This window comes from Aedes aegypti, chromosome 3 (genome assembly GCF_002204515.2).
Source record: "Aedes aegypti strain LVP_AGWG chromosome 3, AaegL5.0 Primary Assembly, whole genome shotgun sequence".
NCBI lineage: Eukaryota > Metazoa > Arthropoda > Insecta > Diptera > Culicidae > Aedes > Aedes aegypti.
In genome coordinates, this window is record NC_035109.1 from 271262664 (window position 1) to 271282803 (window position 20140).

Genomic DNA, 20140 nt, shown 5'->3' on the forward strand with positions numbered 1-20140 from the left:
GTTCATTACCTGTATGTCTAAAATAAAAATTTAATTTGTCGTCCACAGTTCCAGGAGCAAGAGAAGAAACGGTACAACCAGGAGCAGGCTCGTTTCGAAACGAAGCACATGAAACAGCTGGAAGAGCTGCGAGCTACCTCAGACGGTTCCATTAGGTATAAAAATTAGTCAGTGACAAATATTTAAAATCGCCATTTGTTATCGTCTACTTTGTACGAACAAACTGAGTAACGTCAGTTTAGTAAAAACAGCTAATGCATATTCAACACGTGTCAATCTCAAATCCCATAATTAACGAAATTTTCATTTTGTTTCCTTCCCGGTCATGAACACACGTAGGGAGCTGGAACAGTTGCAAAACGAAAAGCGTAAACAGCTGCTGGAGCATGAAAGTGCCAAACTGCGCGAGTGCGACGAAGCGCTACAGAAGGAACTGCGCGAGTGGAAATCGCAGCTTTTGCCGAGGAAACAGGTAAGCTCTGACATAGGCATACGCTGACCGTTCTTCCGATATCGCTTTCGTCTCATCGTTGAAATATGTATGAGTCAGAGAGATCTTTATGTAGTCTACAGTTGAGTCCCTGTTGTAAATTTTAAAATCTTTGACTCATTTGTGTTTTCTCTGGTCGAGTTAAATCTGTTGCCTTTTGGAGTTCAACTATGTTTCCGATCGGAAATAACAAATTTGCTTTTAACTGCTTTTTGATTTTCTATATTTTTCTAATCAAATGTAATGCCATGAGTAGATATCGAATCGGTGATCTCAGCGGAACCAGTAATGACCGTGAATGTGATTTGCTCAATGCCACAATCACAATAACGTAGGAATGTGATTTTTCAGTTGGCGAACCTCTCCGCAACAACCGATATTACCCGTATCCGTATCCGTATCTTTCGTTGATCGGAAGCGTTTTAAAATCATGATCGACAACTTTAGAAAGGAACCCTGGAAAATTCTTGTAAGTTTGGCCATTCTGGACACAAGGGCACCTGGAATTTATCTCAGAAGAAACACTAACATTTCATATTCAGAATTTCATACGCTCATATGATACGGCTCAAATAATTTTTATTCCGAATCACCAGAATTCCTGCAACAATTCTTCCCGAGTTTTTTTTTTCAGGAATCCCTCCAAAAGTAACTCTAAGATTCCTCAGCGGATTCCTCCTCCTCTAGGAATTCCTCCAGAAAATATATCCAACTCTTATAGAAATTCCTCCAGTAATTATTATAGAAATTCCTTCATCAATTCCTCTAGGAATTCCTCCATAAATTCTGGTAGGGATTTCTCCTAGAATTTCACCAGGTATACCTACAAGAGTTCATCGTTCAGGAGTTTCTCCAGGGAATTGTTTAAGAATTCCTCCAGAATTTCTCCAACAGTTCTTCCAGATATTCCTACAGAAATTCCTCCACAGATTCCCCCAGGGATTCCTTCTTAGATTCTACCAAGAAATCCTCTAGACATTCTTCCATGAATTTCCCCAGGAATTTCTTCAGGGATTCCACTTATTATCTGCCATATCTCCAGGAATCCCTCCAAGGAATCATTCAGAAATTTTTCTGACAAAAAGTTTTCCAGAAATTTCTTCAGAAATTCCTCCAGGAACTCTTGCAAGATTTTCTCCAGAGATTTCTCCTGCAATTTCTCCAGACATTGCTTCAGGAACTTCCTCCAGGGATTTCTCAAGAAATTACTTCATGGATTTTTCCAAGAATTTCTCCTGGGATTTCTCTAGGAATTCTTCCAATCATTGCTTCAGAAATTGTTTCAGAAAATTTTAGGATTCATTTGTCATTTTTCCAAGGATTCTTCCATGAATTCCTCCAGAGATCTCTGCTGGGATTCCTCAAAAAATCAATGGAGGAAACTCTCAAAATTTTTTTTCGTGTCTGCCCAGTGTCGTCTACGGACGTCGTCATGTGAGAACTAAATTAGTTACTGAGACCAATCTGACCTTGGGTATCTTTTTGGTTATATAAGGGACCTCCTTAGAACCGGCCAAATATAGGTCAATTTTGTTTTGCTTCTTTACTGTCGAAATTTGGGTTTTAGGTTTCATCATTTTTACCCGACTTGATGATATAAAAAATAAACATCCATACGAATGGAATCGAGCTAAACTGAAGGCAGTCCGTCAAATCGGAATGACGTCAATTTGCATTTTTTTTTTCCATTTGCTAGTCGGATACGGGTTAAGTGAAACTTTAAAAATATTGGCTGCAGTCCACCTAATAGAATTATCCGATGAATTTCCCCAAACTTGACACCGACAGTTTTATGTTAGATCATACGAAATACGACTAATCAGAATTCTCCCCCTGAAGAAGACTCGGATTATAGTCGAAACGTCGGGAAAATGTAAAACAGTCGTCTGCCCACGACTGCAGCGCCTAAATTAGAATATCCAATAGTCCCATATCAGCCAAAATTTCCTCACTTAGGTTTAGGGTTTTTCTCTCTGAATTTAGCTTTTTTATATACAAAGTTGTAACTTCATTACTATGGGCCGAAAGTTACCCCAATACATAAGAAAAGTTAGTATAATTATTTGTCCTTATCTTCATTACTTATAAATATTCCGAATCGATGTCTACTCAGCAGTTTAAATAGCATGTGGCGTTTGTATTAGTAAGACGGTACCTCTAATTGGCTTGTATAATACTGCAACCGTTTGTTAAGTATGTATTGAACTACCTACCAACTAACAACCTTTAACATCTCCCTTCGTTTTATTTTTCTTGCTGCTCGCTCTTACAAAAAATACCATTGGATTGTGCGACCCTCCTTACACCATTGCTGCTGCTCGACCACGCAGGCTATACAGCAAGAGCTTGACGGGCAGGTGAACGAGTACGAGATAAAGTGGGGTCCAGTAGACCGACGCGAATTCGATGGTGATTTTGTAGTTCCCCCGGAAATCCGGAATCGCACCAACTCCTTGAATTCCCGTTCCTATCGACTACATGGTGGTTTGCTTAGTATTTCCCGGTCCCGCACCTTCCTCGCGCTACCGGTGGCCAATGGACGCAACAGTATACACAGTTCAGTGCCAGATTTAAGCCGTTCCGTTCCAAATACTCCCAATTCGGCTCATAAGCTTTCGCTGGCATCGTCCTACGATTCGGTGCTGGAGGAAAACGAGAATGAGAATATGGCACCTCATCAGACAGGTCAGGGAGAGCATCAATCAGCTATCAAGTACATTTTCACTGATGATGGGGTGCATCTGCGTAGGAAATCTGAAGATGTACTTTCGGGTAGAAGAACGAAAATTCCAACTAAAAACAGCCCCAATAGGCCATATCAGGCAAACGGTACTCGGAACACTCCGAGTTTGCCACCTCTTCAAAGCCATTCCAGGCAAAATTCCGAGCCAACCAATCGCGTTGTTCCCATTAGAGTCAAAAAACCAGGAAATCTTTTCGAAGCAATGTCCAATCGGTCTTCGTCCGGTGTTACCTCGTACAGTGGCGGAAGCACGATGCCTAGAGGTGGCACTTCCGGCTGGGGATCTAGCCGCCTCGGTGCCAATAACTTTTCTTCAGATGCCAATATTAATAGGTTAACGACTTTTAGTTCAGCTAGAGGTGGTCTTCCACTGCAACAGTATTCCCAACATCACAATGGTGACGATAGAAACCAGCATGATGCTTTGCCTACTTCAGGCATGAAACTTTCCCCTTCCACTCCAATCATCCTGTCGCCGGAAAAAGGAAGTGATTCAGCTGTTTAGGATAAAACTATTTAGAACTAGACGAACCATTATTCTTAGAAATTTTCAACATAGAAAAATTTGCTTAATCTAGGCGTTGAAACTGTGTATACGCGTTTCTCCTTCTTCCCCCCACTAATGACCCCTTTAGTGAAAAAGTACGATTGTTCGAAACATGCATACAAATAAACATCCGCATATTTTGCACCACCATAACTATTGCATCAGCTTCGACAAGAAGCGAGAACTGACCAATAATTGCCAAGTCAGCTGCACTTTTGAATTTAAATATGCACTGTTATGTGCACTAACCCTATCCATCAATCGTAACACCAATCCTAACCTGTAGATGACGGCTTCCTACTAACATCTGACTAACGCATCATCGCCTACGTCGAAGCCGTAATAATTACTAACACCGCAACAAAACAAAACCGGTCCAAGATTATCCATGAAGAATCCACATAATATCGCTGCAATGAATTCCTGAGCACACACCACAACACATAAGGGCTGGGATTATATATTGAGTACTCCAGAAAGTATCGTTTTGAAGCAGTCGAATTAGGTAAACCGCAAGAAATAGAGGATCGTTCGAGAGGAGAATGATACCAAGGTTTGTTAAACTCCTTTTCTCCACAATTTTTTTGTTCAGTCTGTTCAGTGGTCATCGATAAGTGTAGTTTTTTTATGTTTCAATGTTGGTTCACCGTTAGTTTCGTTTGTTCATAGTTTGCATCTGGGTTGCCATTGTTATAATGTCGTTTGTGACTTGTCAGCTTCTCTGTTCCACGTATTGACTTATGGGGGTTTGGGCGAAAAGATTCATGTCATTATTCACAACTTTGCAACTCATGTTACCTTATAGACCACTCACCAATCAGTTTCACACACACCCAACGACGAAATCTGCGACTATGCTGAATTTCGTGTAGTTAATTGTTCAACAAAACAACATTGAAATTATTTTTAGTGAATAAAACATTTAGCAAGACTCCAGATATAGCTAAATTTAGCCATTTAGTTCGATACATACAAAAGTGTTTTTTTTTCACGGTTACCTCGATGGAATTGGCATTGCTGTTAACAGGTCTTAGAGGCTTTATAGAGACTTGATCACTATTTTAGTACAAGTCACTATTTTTATTGGAAATATTTCAGTCTTTTTTGTTGGACCGATATGGTCCCTTTAGTATTTTTTTTTTAGATTTTGATGGGATTGTATTCTTATCTTTGGTAATCAAAATAATTTTAAATACAGCCAGTAACAAGAGCTAGTATTCAAAAGCTGTTTTACCTACCAAATTCCCACGATTGAGGCTCTGTATCTCAGCTTCTGGTTACAACTAACCTGAAGTTATGGCTGTGGTGAATTCATTACATTACAGTTATCTTTAGAAGAGTTTCAGAGGATTGTTCTAAGACAAAAGTAAGTAATCGAGAGACTCTTTAGTTTAATTCAAAACGTTAAGTTATAGATGGTTGGTTTGTTCAGGAAAGTTCTTCACTTTCAGAAGTTACGTAAATGTACGAAACACACCAAACACCGACAACTCACTTAGATCCATTAGCGAAACGTATTCCAACAACAATTTTATTAGTAATTCCACACCTACTTGGACTGCTTCAGCCACAGTCATGCATGAATATTGCATCAATCATTTGATACAATTGTTCAGTTGAAAAATTAAAATCAAAGGAAAACATGTTTTTAATGACCATGATTATAGTTTACCTGATGATGAGTATGATTATAGTTTACCTGATGATGAGTATGATTATAGCGTGCGATAACTGAAAAATAAGTATTATAGGAGATTCTTTCAGGGGGATTCCGGGTGCGACAAAAGTGGCCGTTTATCATCTCCCTGGTACAAGCCTCAACCATTTGTTTTCGTGAAGGGCAATTCAAATTTAGACTTATGGTCTCCATATGTAAAAAAATGTTTCTTTTCTCTTCAACATGTTTGAGAATCCAAGTAGCACACATGTTGTAATTGAGGGTAATTATCGATTGTATGAAAAAAAATCGCAAAAAACAAGCAAAAAAGATACAACCCTTCAAAGTTCTCTGAAGTCTTATTGACTCCAGAAAACAGACAATGGGTTAAGAGTTTTCGGAAAATCGCGGCAGTTTTTTTTCGTTGCAATTTGAAAGGAAACCTTGATTCCGCTAATGGAGTTCATGATCTCCTGCATAAATCCTCTAAATTCGGAACACCTGACCAAGATAGGCGGCACTCTTTGTTTCCTTGCTTGAAACAAAGAGCCTGAACTAGAGGTTGTTTCGATTTGAAGTTCGAGAAATTCGTTCAAAGCGTCGAACTGATGACTCATTTCAACAATAACCATTTCGCCCTTGGAAGAAAGTTCGCATTCCGGAGAAACGTCCTTTCTTCCATTCTTGCCTCATTTAGTGACAGGTTTAAACCCCACTTTTTTTGGAAAAAAGTTGTTAATTCAGAGATTAACCCTTCCTTTTGTTCTTGATAGCAACCATATTTAACGAATAGACGTAGGAAGTGCATTGCCACAAAGCGGTAGTTAGCGTTAGCGTTAGCGTTAGCGTAGTTACGGTATACTTCGTAGATTGGATACTAGCAACATTCATGTTTCTTTTTAATAATCTCATCCTGACTACTTTCAAGAACAAGGCAGGGGAGTATACCTTGTTCAAATCATAAACAAGAATACTAAAAGCATGAATATCGCTATTCCCGGCCACGCCCATCTTTACCGTAACTTGGGATAGGGGAAGGAAATGTTGATGTAGCACTTACTTAATGAGAGGCCACCGACTCAGCGACACCCTCATAAGTGCTACGGAGTTGGAGTTTGGGGAAGGTATATTGTCAGGATTCGCCTAGAAAGCTGGCGATAGATCATAAACATTTGTTGTTTAAGCGTTTTCAAATTAATCTTTTGAATGCCGGCAATCAAAAGAGAAAAGAATAGCTTATTTATAGTATAAATAGTATTTCGCGAAATGCTTGTCGATTGTGCAGTAATATTTTTGCTCAATAACCAGTAAAAAGCAAAACCGATCCCTCCAGGGTCATCGGATTGTATAAAATAACGATACGCGTAAAAAAAAATCACGCCTATTGAAAAACTGTACTGTGCCCATTGAAAAACTGTACTGGGTGGTACTGTATTTTTAGATAATCGAAAAAAGAAAGGAAGCGCGTTCGAACTAAACACCCTAGGATAACAGTCGGTTTTTCTGCTCAAAATTATACGAAAAGCAGAATCGATCCCTCCAGGGTCATCGAACGGTTAAAAAGCATCCACAACCGATTGTTAGTTGCGTAACACCCGCCCGAATAACTCCGAAAATAACATTTTCCGTTCAAGAAACGATCAGAAGTTCCACGCGGACAAAAACGATCCGGAAGGCTCACAAAAGAAAAAGTATCATACTGGAACAAACTCACCGGATTGATTCTCTAAATTTATGTGCTGCCTGTCACCTCCGGATGGTTCGGTGAACTTAGGGCAGCCAAAAACCAACAGTACTGAGGACACAAATCAAACAAATCACTTTTTCATTTTTCACTTTTCACTATTTCATTTCTGAATGTAAAAACTGTCCTGCTTGGGCTTCACGAAGCACTACCCAGCAAGACGCTCCAAAACAGGAAAAAAAATCTCCGGCGACGAAAACACGCGCGAAACCGTGAGCTAAATCTATCGGACGACGCAAAACCGAACTGTCCTGTTTGGGCTTCACGAAGCACTACCCAGCAAGACGCTCCAAAACAGGAAAAAAAATCTCCGGCGACGAAAACACGCGCGAAACCGTGAGCTAAATCTATCGGACGACGCAAAACCGAACTGTCCTGCTTGGGCTTCACGAAGCACTCATGGCCACAAAGCGGTAGTTAAGCCCGCATACCCTACTAGACTGGCCCTTAAACAAAAAAGTTGTAAAACTTAACGGGGCACCCCCTAGATATGAGCCTTAGGGTAAGAAACACGCTCTCTCAAAATTTCAACTCAATTGGTTGCTCCACCAGCTGGCGCAATCGTTATGATGTTTGTATGGGATATTCGCCTCAAATATATTGAAAATTAACCCTATGTCACTGTTTCGTTCCGTATACTAATTGTTCGCGTTCAAATAAGCCCAGAGTGACAAATACACTAGTTGATACCCTAATGAACATAATTGCAGAAGGTTGTATCTGGATTCAATCTCATTTTCATTACTTTTTCAGTTGTTGAAAGTTAGGCTTAGATCAGCACTCCCGTACAGTCACTTATATGCATGCGACATGTGCCTCAGCTCGCCCAGCGTCATAGGTGGCTATGATGCGCTTAGTGGTTACCTCCAAGCTATGTTGAATAAATACAAGCAGTATTACATGATATACTTCAAATGGTTAAAACACCTACTTTATTAATTTTGATCGTGGTACAATCTTCTACAATATTCTTCTCTATTATATCAAGTAGTGTTTTTGACATTCTGGGTCCAATTAAACGCGATCATCAATTTTCCTGAACCAAACAGTAGATGATGTGCTGTTGCTCATATGTTTGAGCTGAAAATCCCATATTAACTTCAATTCAAATGCGCCAGCTCATAGAACGACCAAATAAGCTGAATTTTTCAGAAAGGCTTCCTCTAACCCCAAGAAATAATCCTGGGGGGTGCCCCGTGGAATCATACAACTTTATTTTTCTCCCATACTGAGCTGGGCCAGTCTAATACCCTACTCACCAACTACTTTATTGTTCTTAAGATATTAAATGAAATTCTGTGTTTCCCTCGAAGCGTGGGTTAGTGATTTCACTGGATTGAAGAACTAGCCGGATGTGATAAAATTCACATACCTAAATAAAGACAAAAAAAAGTTCATTGTCCGCTGTACAGTACGTGTGAATTGTACCTTTTATTTTGATATTCGCTACACGTGCTCTCTGTGCCATGCAGGTGTCCATCCGAATGCTGCTTCCATATTTCAATCACCTCACATGCGATGATAGAACTTGTGTTTCTTGATAACGGCATAACTTGTGTGTTTCTTGATAACGGCATAAAAAAAGAAATCTCTTTCAAGAATCATGTTTTAGCTGAATAAATTGTTATTTAACTACTGATTTTACCACGGTGTATCAATGCATTTAAGGTGAAACAGCTTGGAATCAGAAATCAATGTTTTATCAAAGCGTCGAGGGCACAAATAATGTAAAGGAAGGTTTTCATGGAAGGTTGTTTTTATTGTCATTAATATGAAGCAACGATGAGCAATACATTACATTACATTATTTACAACTTATATTAACCCTCTAATACCCAACCCCGCCTTTAGACGGGGTACACTTTGGAATTTTGTGTATTTTTTCGTAGCACGGAAATCAAAATGATTTTATTTTTGGCTTATACCTTGACTCATAACACGCATATAAGAAAAGTTTTTTATGACTTTTGAAACTTTTTTGTATTTTTAGAAATTGTTTGAAAAATTGCATTCTTATATAACCTACAAATGCCTGGGCTTCATTTAACGTGTAATATAAAAAATCGTACCTTTTATATTTTTCTACGATTAACCTATCACAAAAGAAGAGCCTGGTGGTATTAAAATCATTTCAAACCTGTTTTTCCGTTAGTTACACGGAAAATAAAATACGCTCCGAAAAAAAATTAAAAATTTAATATTTTTAAAAATGCCGTAACAATTTAAATTTTTATTGTTGCCAAAAATCAACAACTAGAAAAGGCTTCAAGAAAAAATGAAAAAAGCTAGGGATGTTCAAAAATAAAAATTATAAAAATCAAAAACCAAAATTTAAAAATTTGCGAATAAAAATAAATAAATGCCCAAAACGTGTTTAGAACGATTTTAGATAACGAAAAATAATACTTAAATCGAAAATAAAAATTTGGGTATTAGAGGGTTAAATCTGTTACACTTTTTGAACTGTGAAAAACTTAGAGTATTATTTTACCGCTATATAGACATACACTAGACACATAAGAAATAATGATAATCTACATCAACTATTCAAAGACTAACTCTACGCCTGTTACGTCCTTCCGCTCCGATGAAACCACTTCCCGTTAACCTTGAATGTTCCTATACGCTGCTGAGCCCTCCAGCAGCATTATCGTTTGTGCGCTGGACTTGAATCAGCTTACCCACGGCAGTGATTTTCGAATGCAATCACGTACATACAGGCCGTTGATAAACCGCGATAACAATAAACACTCACTGTTAATCCTCTCGTGCATTCGCGTGTCTTATGCAAGCAAATATATTTTCACTATTTTATCGGTTATTATCTTAGTACATATATAAAGTATTTATTATCTACGGCACACCTCGACTATTTACAGACAGGTACTCGACGGCGACATTGATAAATGGATGGCTTCGACTCTCATTACAAATTGTTCCAATCGCGACAGAGGCACCGATACTTTCCTCTGGTGCAACCATTCTTACATTTGCTGCATCGTTTGCCCTTCCGGTAGACGGGTCGTTCCTGGATATTACCTTCCGAATAGTTGCAGACCAAATAGTAGTGCAAAAACTGCAGATTGTTGTTATGCTTGAAGAACCGTACCAATGCGCAACCAATTTCTGTGGTGTCCGCGTGAATCATCTGGGTAAAATGACCGATCACGAAGCTAGTTAATGATGGGAACGAAACATTAATGGGATACCTTAAAACATTGCAAATAGAATATCACCTATGGTCATTCGCCTCGAAGTGATCCAGATCTCGCTGCTTGGTTAGTTTATGCTCCAGGTACCACTTTCGAATAAGATCTCGAACGACTTGGGTGGCCGTTAGGTTCATGCCGTGGAACCACTTCATTCCGATGCTTTGCCCGGTGAATGGAAATCGATCGGTGTTGTGGCATTCGTCGTGCGCAAAGTTGCAGCTTTTGGCATTGTACTCAGCCAAATGGGCCAGTTCGTCGTTCCAGCGCTGCAAAAATATATCATTTATGTGCGGTTATATCGTATGTAAAATTAAACACAATTTTTCTAATCTATAAAAAATTTTATATGGGCTCCTTCGAAGACCATTATTTGTGTTTTATGGCCTTGCTTTGCACTGTTTAGTTCTAAAATAAATCATCGAGTGGGGTACTAGAACACAAAACCAGTGCAAATGCGCTCCAAGGGACCATCGAGGTAGAAGTTGGTTTTCTTCTACTATGGTTCTCTAAATCAATATCGAGATACGTAATATCGAGTTATGGAGAGATGGCTGTATATGGGATCAACATCTAAACCCAATCCTTAGGCAGCGTCCATAAATTTTTCTAGTGATCTCACAGATTTTTTTTAACTAATCCCTCCAACAGTATCTAGAATCCAATAAATCTTTGAAGTTGAAGTTGGGTTTCAATTGGACAGAGACTGGCTTATTGCTGTTAATATTAAATGAGTATCAAGTACAAATATGTTTTATTCTCCGGAAAGTCGAAACAATTTCTAACCCCAAAAGACTCGCGCAATTCGACTCCTAGGTGCATATGTTTGGCTAATCCTTGTCAGATTATTCTAGAGAACTTTGTCACTACTTTTCTGGGATAATCCTGAGAAATTTTTCGAAATTTTCTCGAATTTCAAAAATTCTCCACTGATTCCAGTCAATCTATTAGCGAAATCCTCTTAAAGATGTTGTTGTAATCCTTAGTATCTTTAATGTCCAAAGACAATGCTTGGTTTGGTGAATATCTACTTCACAGTAACATTGGAAAACGTCTTGGAAAAATCTTCGCTGATCTCTAATGAAATTCTCAAGAAATACCTCAGGACACTTCTTCTTTCTGACGTTACGTCCCAACTGGGACAAAGCCTGCTTCTCAGCTTAGTGTTCTTATGGCACTTCCACAGTTATTAACTGAGAGCTTTCTATGCCAATTGACCATTTTTGCATGTGTACATCGTGTGGCAGGTACGAAGATACTCTATGCCCTGGGAAGTCGAGAAAATTTCCGACCCGAAAAGATCCTCGACCGGTGGGATTCGAACCCACGACCCTCAGCTTGGTCTTGCTGAATAGCTGCGCGTTTACCTCTACGGCTATCTGGACCTCAGGACACCTGAGAATCATTTAGAGCTTGTAAATTTTTTTTCTAATGATTCACCAGGCAGAAGACCCCTCCATACTGTTGAGAGTTGCAGACGTGATCCATGATAGTTACTGCCAATCATGTCTGTCGATCCATATTTAGTTCTTTGGCAGATTTCTCCTGATCTTCCAAACAGGTTATTTTCTAGATTTTGTTAGGTGCCTGGCATTATCATTGACAGATTATTTCCGAGATCCTTTATTTAAGAAAGGTTGTGATAGGAGTTGTAGTATTGTCTGAGGAGTTGTAGCGATTTGAGACATTTTAGTTTGGTTCTTATTCATGGCAATATTGAGAATATCCGATTGATTGATAATAACATGATCAAATTCTTCTTTTCCATAAATTTCGGCTTTTAAAACATTCATTTTCAGAAGTATGTGGGTTTATTGTACACCTTCGAAAAGGATCGTAACTTCTAAAAGATTGAGAACCATTGGTAAAAAAAAACGTTAAGGTGTGATATCCGTTTCATTTTTCGTAAGTAAAAAAAATGATTTTCGTTAGGACAGTATTTTTAGTTGATTTGTCATGCGGAGCAATATGTTTAACTTTAGCGAGCTTACAATAATAGTGTTGAAATCTTCTAGATCAGCGGTTTTCATATCGTGCTCCACAAAGCCTTGGCAGGTGTTCCGCGACAGTTTTGAAAATCTGTATAAATTCCTTGAAATTTCTCAACTTTTTGCTTTGAAATACGCTTTTAGTTATGTAATTCATATCTATGATTTTCAAGACAATAAATTTAAAGAACAAAACAACCGATCGCGCTGAAAATTGAATCGGTTAGTAACGTAATTGGATGCGACTTATCGATAGAATTTTCATTTAAGACAGCTGTTTTGTTCTCTTTATTTGTCAAAATCTTGATCATTATTGAACTATCATGTGCCTCGGATATTTTTATAAATACGTTCGGCATGTGGGCTAATATGTTGTAATTGAAAAATTTTAAAAGAGTTTGAGTTTCATCTAAATTATGAATAATTGCGAAAGTGCTGAACTTGTGGTTAATCCATTCAGACACATCAATGAAAGCTTAAACAAAAAAATTGATGAAAACCAAATAAGGGGTTAGAAGCAAAGGGATGTGAGTGTCAAAAAGTCTTAAAGAAATCAAATTGAAAAAAATGAGAAAAATTGTAAAAATTTATTTCATAAAAATGTAGCAAGCAATCTTCTAAGAATAGAAGCATACCATTGGAAAGCTTGGAAATAGTAAAATTTTGCAGTCAACTTAACTCAAAATGTCACTTACCCTCCTTTGCATTTGTCATAATTTAACCTTTAAAAAGTTTGTACAACAAAACATATCTTTTTTAAATTGGAATGAAAATTTAAAAATAAAATCGAAACAATGAAAGATTGACTAACATAAATCTTACTTCACGGTTTTCGTAGGAATTATATTGTCGATTTAAGCGTATAAAAAATTGTGATTTCGAACGGAGTGATGATGAAGGACAGGTGCTCCGTGCAACAATTTTATTTCAAAAAATGCTCCGCGAGCCGAAAAGACTGAAAACCTCTCCTGTAGATGAATTTAGATGAATGATAAATGTAGAATGAATCTCAGCATTAAATGCAAAATTATGTTATAATGTCCGACATGTGGAAATGACCCTTTCTTTACATATGGTTTCAAATTATTCAAAATTCAAAAATCGAGCCCATTGTGATTGTTTCGGGCATGATGGTGATACAATTTACTCTACTGCCTCATCAGAGATAAATCATAAACAAAACAACTTGAGTCATCATGAGTTCCCTAATCTAACATTTTGTGCCGATAAATAAACAAAACTCTATGAACAAAATAGTAAATATTTTTGACGAGAAAAGTTAGACGTAACTATAGAATGACTAATCATAGCTAAACACAAACAAATATGGTAAATTTCCAAGAGTACGGAAAAATTTTACAGTCGAGAAATCAATTTAAAAAAAATTGCAACTGAATCATTTTAAAAAATCATTATGGTGGGAAATTGATAACAATGCCATCTAAATGTTCTTCAATTATAAGAGCATGGAAGATACCAAACCACGGAATAAGACACTGTACGAGTAGGAGCAGCTTACTTTAAAATACTCATCTAAGTCAGTTTTCCACAACATTGTATCAAAGTATTCACAACACCCTCTGACCAGGCTACAGTGCAGTGAAATAAGCTCCATTTGAGTCAGTTTATTATCTCCACGAGCTTACACACGCCGGTCATATTTCACTCACCAACTTCTGCATTGAGGTAGCCGAAGCAAACCGTCGCATAGATCCGCAAGCTAAGCGGTTTCTTTTGGAGTTGTGATAGTTCAGTATCAGGTTCACATATTTAGGAGTCATTTTGATCAGCATCGGCCGGCTGCTGCAATCTTTTCCGAATTTGTTGTTCCCATTGCAGGCTATGTGATGAGTCCCCCGGGGACACAATCCGGCCCGACAGTAATCCGTTGTTTGCCTAGCCTGCGCTAATCCGCTACTGAGTATTATGATAACAAGTACGGCGATAGTTGACCACGCTTGTAAACTATCGCGATAACGACCGCGACGATCCGATTGCGTAGACATTGCGACACTGATTGACAGCGCGGGTTCTCTTGCGGGACGACATCACCTCTGGTGTGAACGAAACATGTGGATGTGTGCGTGTTTGTATGTGCTCCGTGGGACAATCTAGGATGTAGTTACTGGTTTAGGGTGGTTCCTGGAAGATTTCAGTAAAATTTTTGAGGACTAGCATTATAATAGGCTGAAGTTTGATTCTATGGTGCTGTTTGAACAAGCTTAACAACATCTACGATACAATACAGCAGGGAGCGGGTCATTTGGCATAACGATCATTTGGAATAATGGCTATTCGACATAACCTCATGCTGGTTATGTCGAATAGCCATTATTCCAAATGATCCCTTTTTTCAAAGAATGGCTCTTGTTGATGATCAATTGTTAAGCCAAATGGCTTTGTGCCAAATGACGTGGACCCGATACAGCCAGGACAATCAGTTCCTTATACAAGAAAGGTGTACTGTTCATTAGTATAAATCCTGATTGATTGAAAAATACTTATTCAAGAACCACCCTAGTTTCAGAAACTAAGTAAGACATTTACAACACTTTCGATTAGTTAAACGCTTCTTCTAGGTATACTTTCGATGAGTCAAGTTATAAGGACGGCGACACTGCTTGTCGAAGTCATTAGAACAGACAAGAGATATCCATCTATCCAGAAACCTTCTGCCACACTAGTTGTTCCGATAGCATATCAATCAATATCGCCGCCCGTCCGTCAATGGTTCAGCAAATATGCGTTGTCGGGCGTGCGCTAGGCGCGTTAGAATTAAAATTCAAGTTCATTGATAATTTCTTCGAGCGCCAAACGAATTGTCGATAAGTAGCATACTGATGGGCTTGTACCTACATAGTGCAAACCGGTATTGTTCGATGTTGTTTGATTTATGCGTACCTTGCAATCTAATAGGCGGTTAATGGAGGTGTAATTATCTGCTAATTACGCGTGGTTTATGATTTATATAGGATGCTGGTCCATTATAAGATATTTTAGCACTATCTAACCAAAGACTTTTATATTATTCTAAGGTAACTTATGAGGTGGATTTGATCTTAAAGATGATCCTAAAGTAATTTATGGAGTGAAGGAATTTTTAGAAGAATTTAGCAAACTAAATGAAATGACGCGTGGGTTTGATTCCCGCTTCAGTCAGAGACAACTTTTCGCCTAACGCAAAATTCTTTTGGGTGTTCCGTATTGTCCGATGCATAATATTAGTGATCGTTCAGTCTTTGCAGCCTTTTGCTGACGACGGTGTGAATTGTCTTTAAAAACACAAGCACAACAAATTACATTACCAAATTTGTAAATTTGAGTAATGTAAATCAGTTTCGAAATAACTCCACTCATTTTTTTTTCTGAGAAGTCGTTTAAAAATCATTCAATGGATTTCTCCTGGAAAAGTTATAGCGATTGCTTCTGAAACTCATTCAAACATTCCTCAAAATGTTTGTTCTTCAGGATTTCCTCCAGGGTTTTCACCACGTATTGATTCAAATTTTCTTCTGGTTTTTCCATAAAAATAATTCTTTCACCAACAATTTATTCAGTTATTTCTTCTCTAATGTTTGCAGTAATTATTTCAAAACTTTTACAAAAAATTCTTCCCAAATTCCTGCAGACAAAATTGTAGCTGGAATATCTTCCGAATTTGAAACAGAGATCTCGGTCTCGTATAGCGTGGTGGCAATGCTCGACTCGAATGAAGTGTAATTCAAACGATACTCACCTCATCCGAATCGAGGATTTACATTGAATACGATTTCTGTACGAAATTCAAAACAGCAGCTTGTTATTGAATAAACGCTCTTATCCATACTAGAGTAAACTGTACTTTACTACCTATAATTAACCTCAGAATTTAATTTTTCTGGATTAAAAAACATCAGCACTATTGAAGAACTCGAACAACCTCTCCAGCGTTGACGTTGATTGCTTTAAAAATATTTAGTTTTTAAGTGCTCTAGATCAACGCATTGTACAATTTCTCACGTTTTTCTCAAAATGCAGTAAACCCCATTCAATCATGTTAATCTTCACAAGTTTGCTCAAAACTTCAAAATAAAACTGATAACTTGATATATAGAGGAAAACAAATTAAGTTTTTGTAGTTAGGTGAATATTAATCTAAACCGTATCTCAATTTTCCAAGTGCTCCTGAAAATTTAACGTGTTTTCAAACTCAAACAATTGACTATAATTTCCAATTTCCTGAAATTTTTGTAAATTGCTGGATTAGAGTCCTAATGTTATTTTAGGTTAAATCAGGAGCTATTTCCTTCTTGTTCATTTTTTATCGAAGAATATACTCACGAAACCTCCATTTCAAAGATTCTTCTGAAGATGCTTAATGAAATTCCCTTCTGAATAATTCCTCAAAAAAACAAAGCTTTCTGAATAACTACTCGAAAGTCATTTTTATTTGCTAATCTAGAAAGTCCATAGAAAGCAAAAATTCTAGAAATTTGTCTTGAAGGAATCTCCTTAATAATGCATCAAAATTTTGTGAAAGCTCTTGGAGATATTTAATAGAACATCAGAGTCGTTAGAGCATTGCTGGAGGCACGACAAACGCAAGAGAGACATAAGAAAACTTTTTTTGTTCTTTCTTTATTAATGAGATTTTTTATCAGTGTTCATCAAACATTCTAGGTAACTTCAAATGCTATTCTAGGAGCAATCCAAAGCGGAATAGCTGAAAGAAATTTTTAGCAATTTTTAGAGAATCTCCTGAAGGTGGTTCTTAGATTTAAAGTAATTCTTGAAGACATTTTGGATTTGTTTATGGATGAATAATGTAAAAGTTCTTTAAACAATGAATGAAATTATTCCATACTAGTGGCCCCGGCAAACTTCGTCCTGCCATCAAGTAGGCTGTTGTTAAATGGCATGCAATGTCCCGTACAAAATGACACATTAAATATCTCCCGTTTTTTAACTATTCCGAAGACTTTCTCAAACTTTTTCTACGTACGAACACGTCGGAACCCTGAACGAATGCAACAGTGAAAGAATTGTAAAAATTGGTTGTACCGTTCTCAAGCCATTTCGTGACATACAAACACCATTCCATTTTTATTTATATAGATTATAGTTAAAAAACGGGAGAAAAGGAGCGTCTGGAGGAAATCTCATAAAAATTTAAAAAAATACGTTTAAAACTTTTAAAAGAGATTTCTAGGGAATTCTTTGCACCGATTCTCCTAGATGATTCTTCAGGAATGGCTAAAATCTTACCTTGAACAGACTTGAATAACCGCTCAAGAAAGTTTGTAAGACAACTTGAGTAAAATAAAAGTTGCTCAGTTTATTCTTACGGCATATGATTCATACAAATAGTCAAATATTCAAAAATCGCACTCGTTTCGGTCTGAAATCTCCCGAAAAACGAGTGGAAGGTCAGGGAAAGTCAGGGAATTTTATTTTCAAAATTGAGTCGACACCCTGAAATTAATCAATGTGATTTATTGATCACTAAGCGATGAATTACTATTACTACACGTTAATAACCGATTTTATTCTGAAGACTGCGGAAAAAATTATGAGTTTAAATACTTGGCCCATTTTCGAATCAGGTATTGGTAATTTTGTTTTGGTGCAAGGCTAGGCCGCCGATTTGGTTTTTAAACGAATGAGCCAGGGAATGCTACAGCCAATGACAGTCTACGAAATTTTCCGACTGTAGGCCTTCTTGATGGAGAGACCCGATTATAGGCGTTTTAAGCAGGGGCCGATGAATGATTTGGAAATCGAGTTTATAACGATGAATTTTCTGATTATATTGACAACGTTTGCATAGTTTATGGGTGTTGGGAGATGCTATCGAATGGTATCAAAACCCGGTTTGTTACAATTACAATTTGATCATTGGCCCTTTTAATTGTTACGCGAGACCTCCAGGGCTTTAGGGCTTTTCGAACGGTTTTTTTTTCTAAACCTTCAGAAACTCGGAGAAATTGTCAAAGAATTTCATACATAATAATGGAACAATACCTATTTCCGATCGATCCCCCTGTTTATCCCGTCACACTTTTTAGATGGAACCTTTAAGTAAATTTATATGGATCGTCACGTTTTTAACCCATTTGAAACATTGCTTTTCCAAGCACTTTTGATAAAAGCATTTTTCTGTGAAAAAAATGTCGATCATAGTTGTGGGAAAGGAAGAGTCTAAGAAATCCTGAACAATAAATTCGTAGGAAATCCTGAAAAACAAAGAAAATAATTGAAGGGTTTGATTCTAAAAAAAATATATATATTTATTATTATTTATTTATTGAGGACTTTCCTGATTAATTTTATGGGTACATACAATCAAATAATTATGAATAAGCTTTATCTTACACGTCTGTACTAATTGAGGCGAAGTAGGCCGTCGTTTTGCACTGACATAGCTGAAATATTTTAAGCGCAAGTAGTTATATTTTTCTGAATCAATATTACTTATGATGGCTTTATCACTTTTAAATTGTAAGCTGCAAAATCAACAGTGTGTGTTTGTGTGTGTGTGTGTGTGTGTGTACAATCCATCGCCCACTGAACCGGCAGTGCTTTTATGAAAAAAAAAAGAAAAAAAAAATACTTATTATGTGAGGTGCGACGAGTCGAATGAGGTGATAATTGTCGACTCGCTTCCATTTGATTAACATTAGCTGTCTCACGTCACTCGCGGTGAGAGCGACTCGTCTCGACTCACACGCCGCGCAGAATAGGCACGATTATCCGCCGAACTGCTGACGTAATCGCGAAAACTTGACTTGGAAAAATACTGACACGCAACACAAACAACACAATTAAAACATTATATTAAAACACCATCCACTGCAAAATCAACAGTGCTGTCAAAACGAATGACGGGTCACTTAGTCTTAAGGGGGTAGAATCCGTCAATGATTTCCAAATTTCCAAAAGCAGTTTTTTCGTTGAAAATCAAGACAATTTACACGAAAATGTGTTCACTGTATTCTATTCTCTAGCCGAAAAACGGTGAACATATTTTCATCTAACAATTTTCAATTTTAAGCAGAAAATCTGCTTTTGAAGTTTCGATGATTACGATGACGGATCCTTTTGGCAGTTTTCCTAGATTTAGATCCAATTTTTAACGAAAGAATAATTTTAAACTTTCAGGGTGTGAAAGTTTTGTTGGGATTAATTAACTCATTACGCGTGGTAAAGATGGACAAATTATGGGTGAAATTATGAAAAAAAATCCACGTGCTCGGCTGGGATTTGAACTCAGGACTCTTGTATGCTAGACGAGTGCTTTACCAACTATGCTACCGAGCCACTTGGTGACCCAATAACTGAGTTGGTTACAAGTTTAGAATTCAAATCCCTACAGACCACGCGGACCCTTTTCATAACCCATATCCATCCATCTCACGTTCCTACACACACACACACACACACACACACACAGAAAGAGCGAGTGCGATTTATTTAGTGTTGAAACTGTTTGCCTATCGTACCTGTTGGGATACTTATTCTCGTCGAAAACACAACTGAGATAACATCGATACAAGTCGAAATTTAGACACCGTGATACAAAATTAGGAATACTTCACGGATTTTACTAATATTTCTTTGAATGTTGAACTTGTGGCTAATTTTTCATTAAAGACTCGAAAAAGACAAATTTCGCTGCAGAAACTCGCTCAGTTGTTCGAACTAAAATTAAATGTAGGAAAATTTCCCTATCAAAGCAATTGCACCACAAGGCACAAATTTTGAAATACTTGACAAAAGAACAAAT

At 37.5% G+C, this 20140-nt stretch overlaps 2 protein-coding genes and 1 long non-coding RNA gene across 25 annotated transcripts in view; 1 reads left to right on the forward strand and 2 right to left on the reverse strand.

Annotated features, from left to right (window-relative positions):
* LOC5564725 (serine/threonine-protein kinase 10) overlaps nucleotides 1-20140 on the forward strand; it is a 157091-nt gene that overhangs the window by 133487 nt on the left and 3464 nt on the right. For 18 of the 23 annotated variants that reach the window (XR_002501700.1, XR_002501695.1, XR_002501708.1 and 15 more), the window contains 3 exons: nucleotides 49-155; nucleotides 340-472; nucleotides 2821-4333. Coding sequence is in view for 4 of the 23 variants with exons in the window: in XM_021851543.1 (XP_021707235.1) it covers nucleotides 49-155; nucleotides 340-472; nucleotides 2821-2899 (319 nt within the window). In the remaining 19 variants the exon portion in view is untranslated. Of the gene's footprint in view, nucleotides 1-48; nucleotides 156-339; nucleotides 473-841; nucleotides 1122-2820; nucleotides 4334-20140 lie in introns of those variants that run through there. The other 5 variants (XM_021851544.1, XM_021851546.1, XR_002501711.1 and 2 more) reach the window with 4 other exon arrangements.
* LOC5564732 (venom allergen 5) lies at nucleotides 9802-14568 on the reverse strand. The gene is made up of 3 exons (XM_001649022.2): nucleotides 14049-14568; nucleotides 10418-10659; nucleotides 9802-10354 (listed from the first exon to the last, which is right to left on the reverse strand). Exons 1-3 carry the CDS (start codon nucleotides 14382-14384, stop codon nucleotides 10108-10110), a joined length of 825 nt encoding a protein of 274 aa, XP_001649072.2. The 5' UTR covers nucleotides 14385-14568; the 3' UTR covers nucleotides 9802-10107.
* On the reverse strand, nucleotides 10694-14042 carry LOC110678541. Its single transcript, XR_002501714.1, has 2 exons — nucleotides 11776-14042; nucleotides 10694-11490 (listed from the first exon to the last, which is right to left on the reverse strand). It is a non-coding gene; the product is annotated as an uncharacterized LOC110678541 (long non-coding RNA).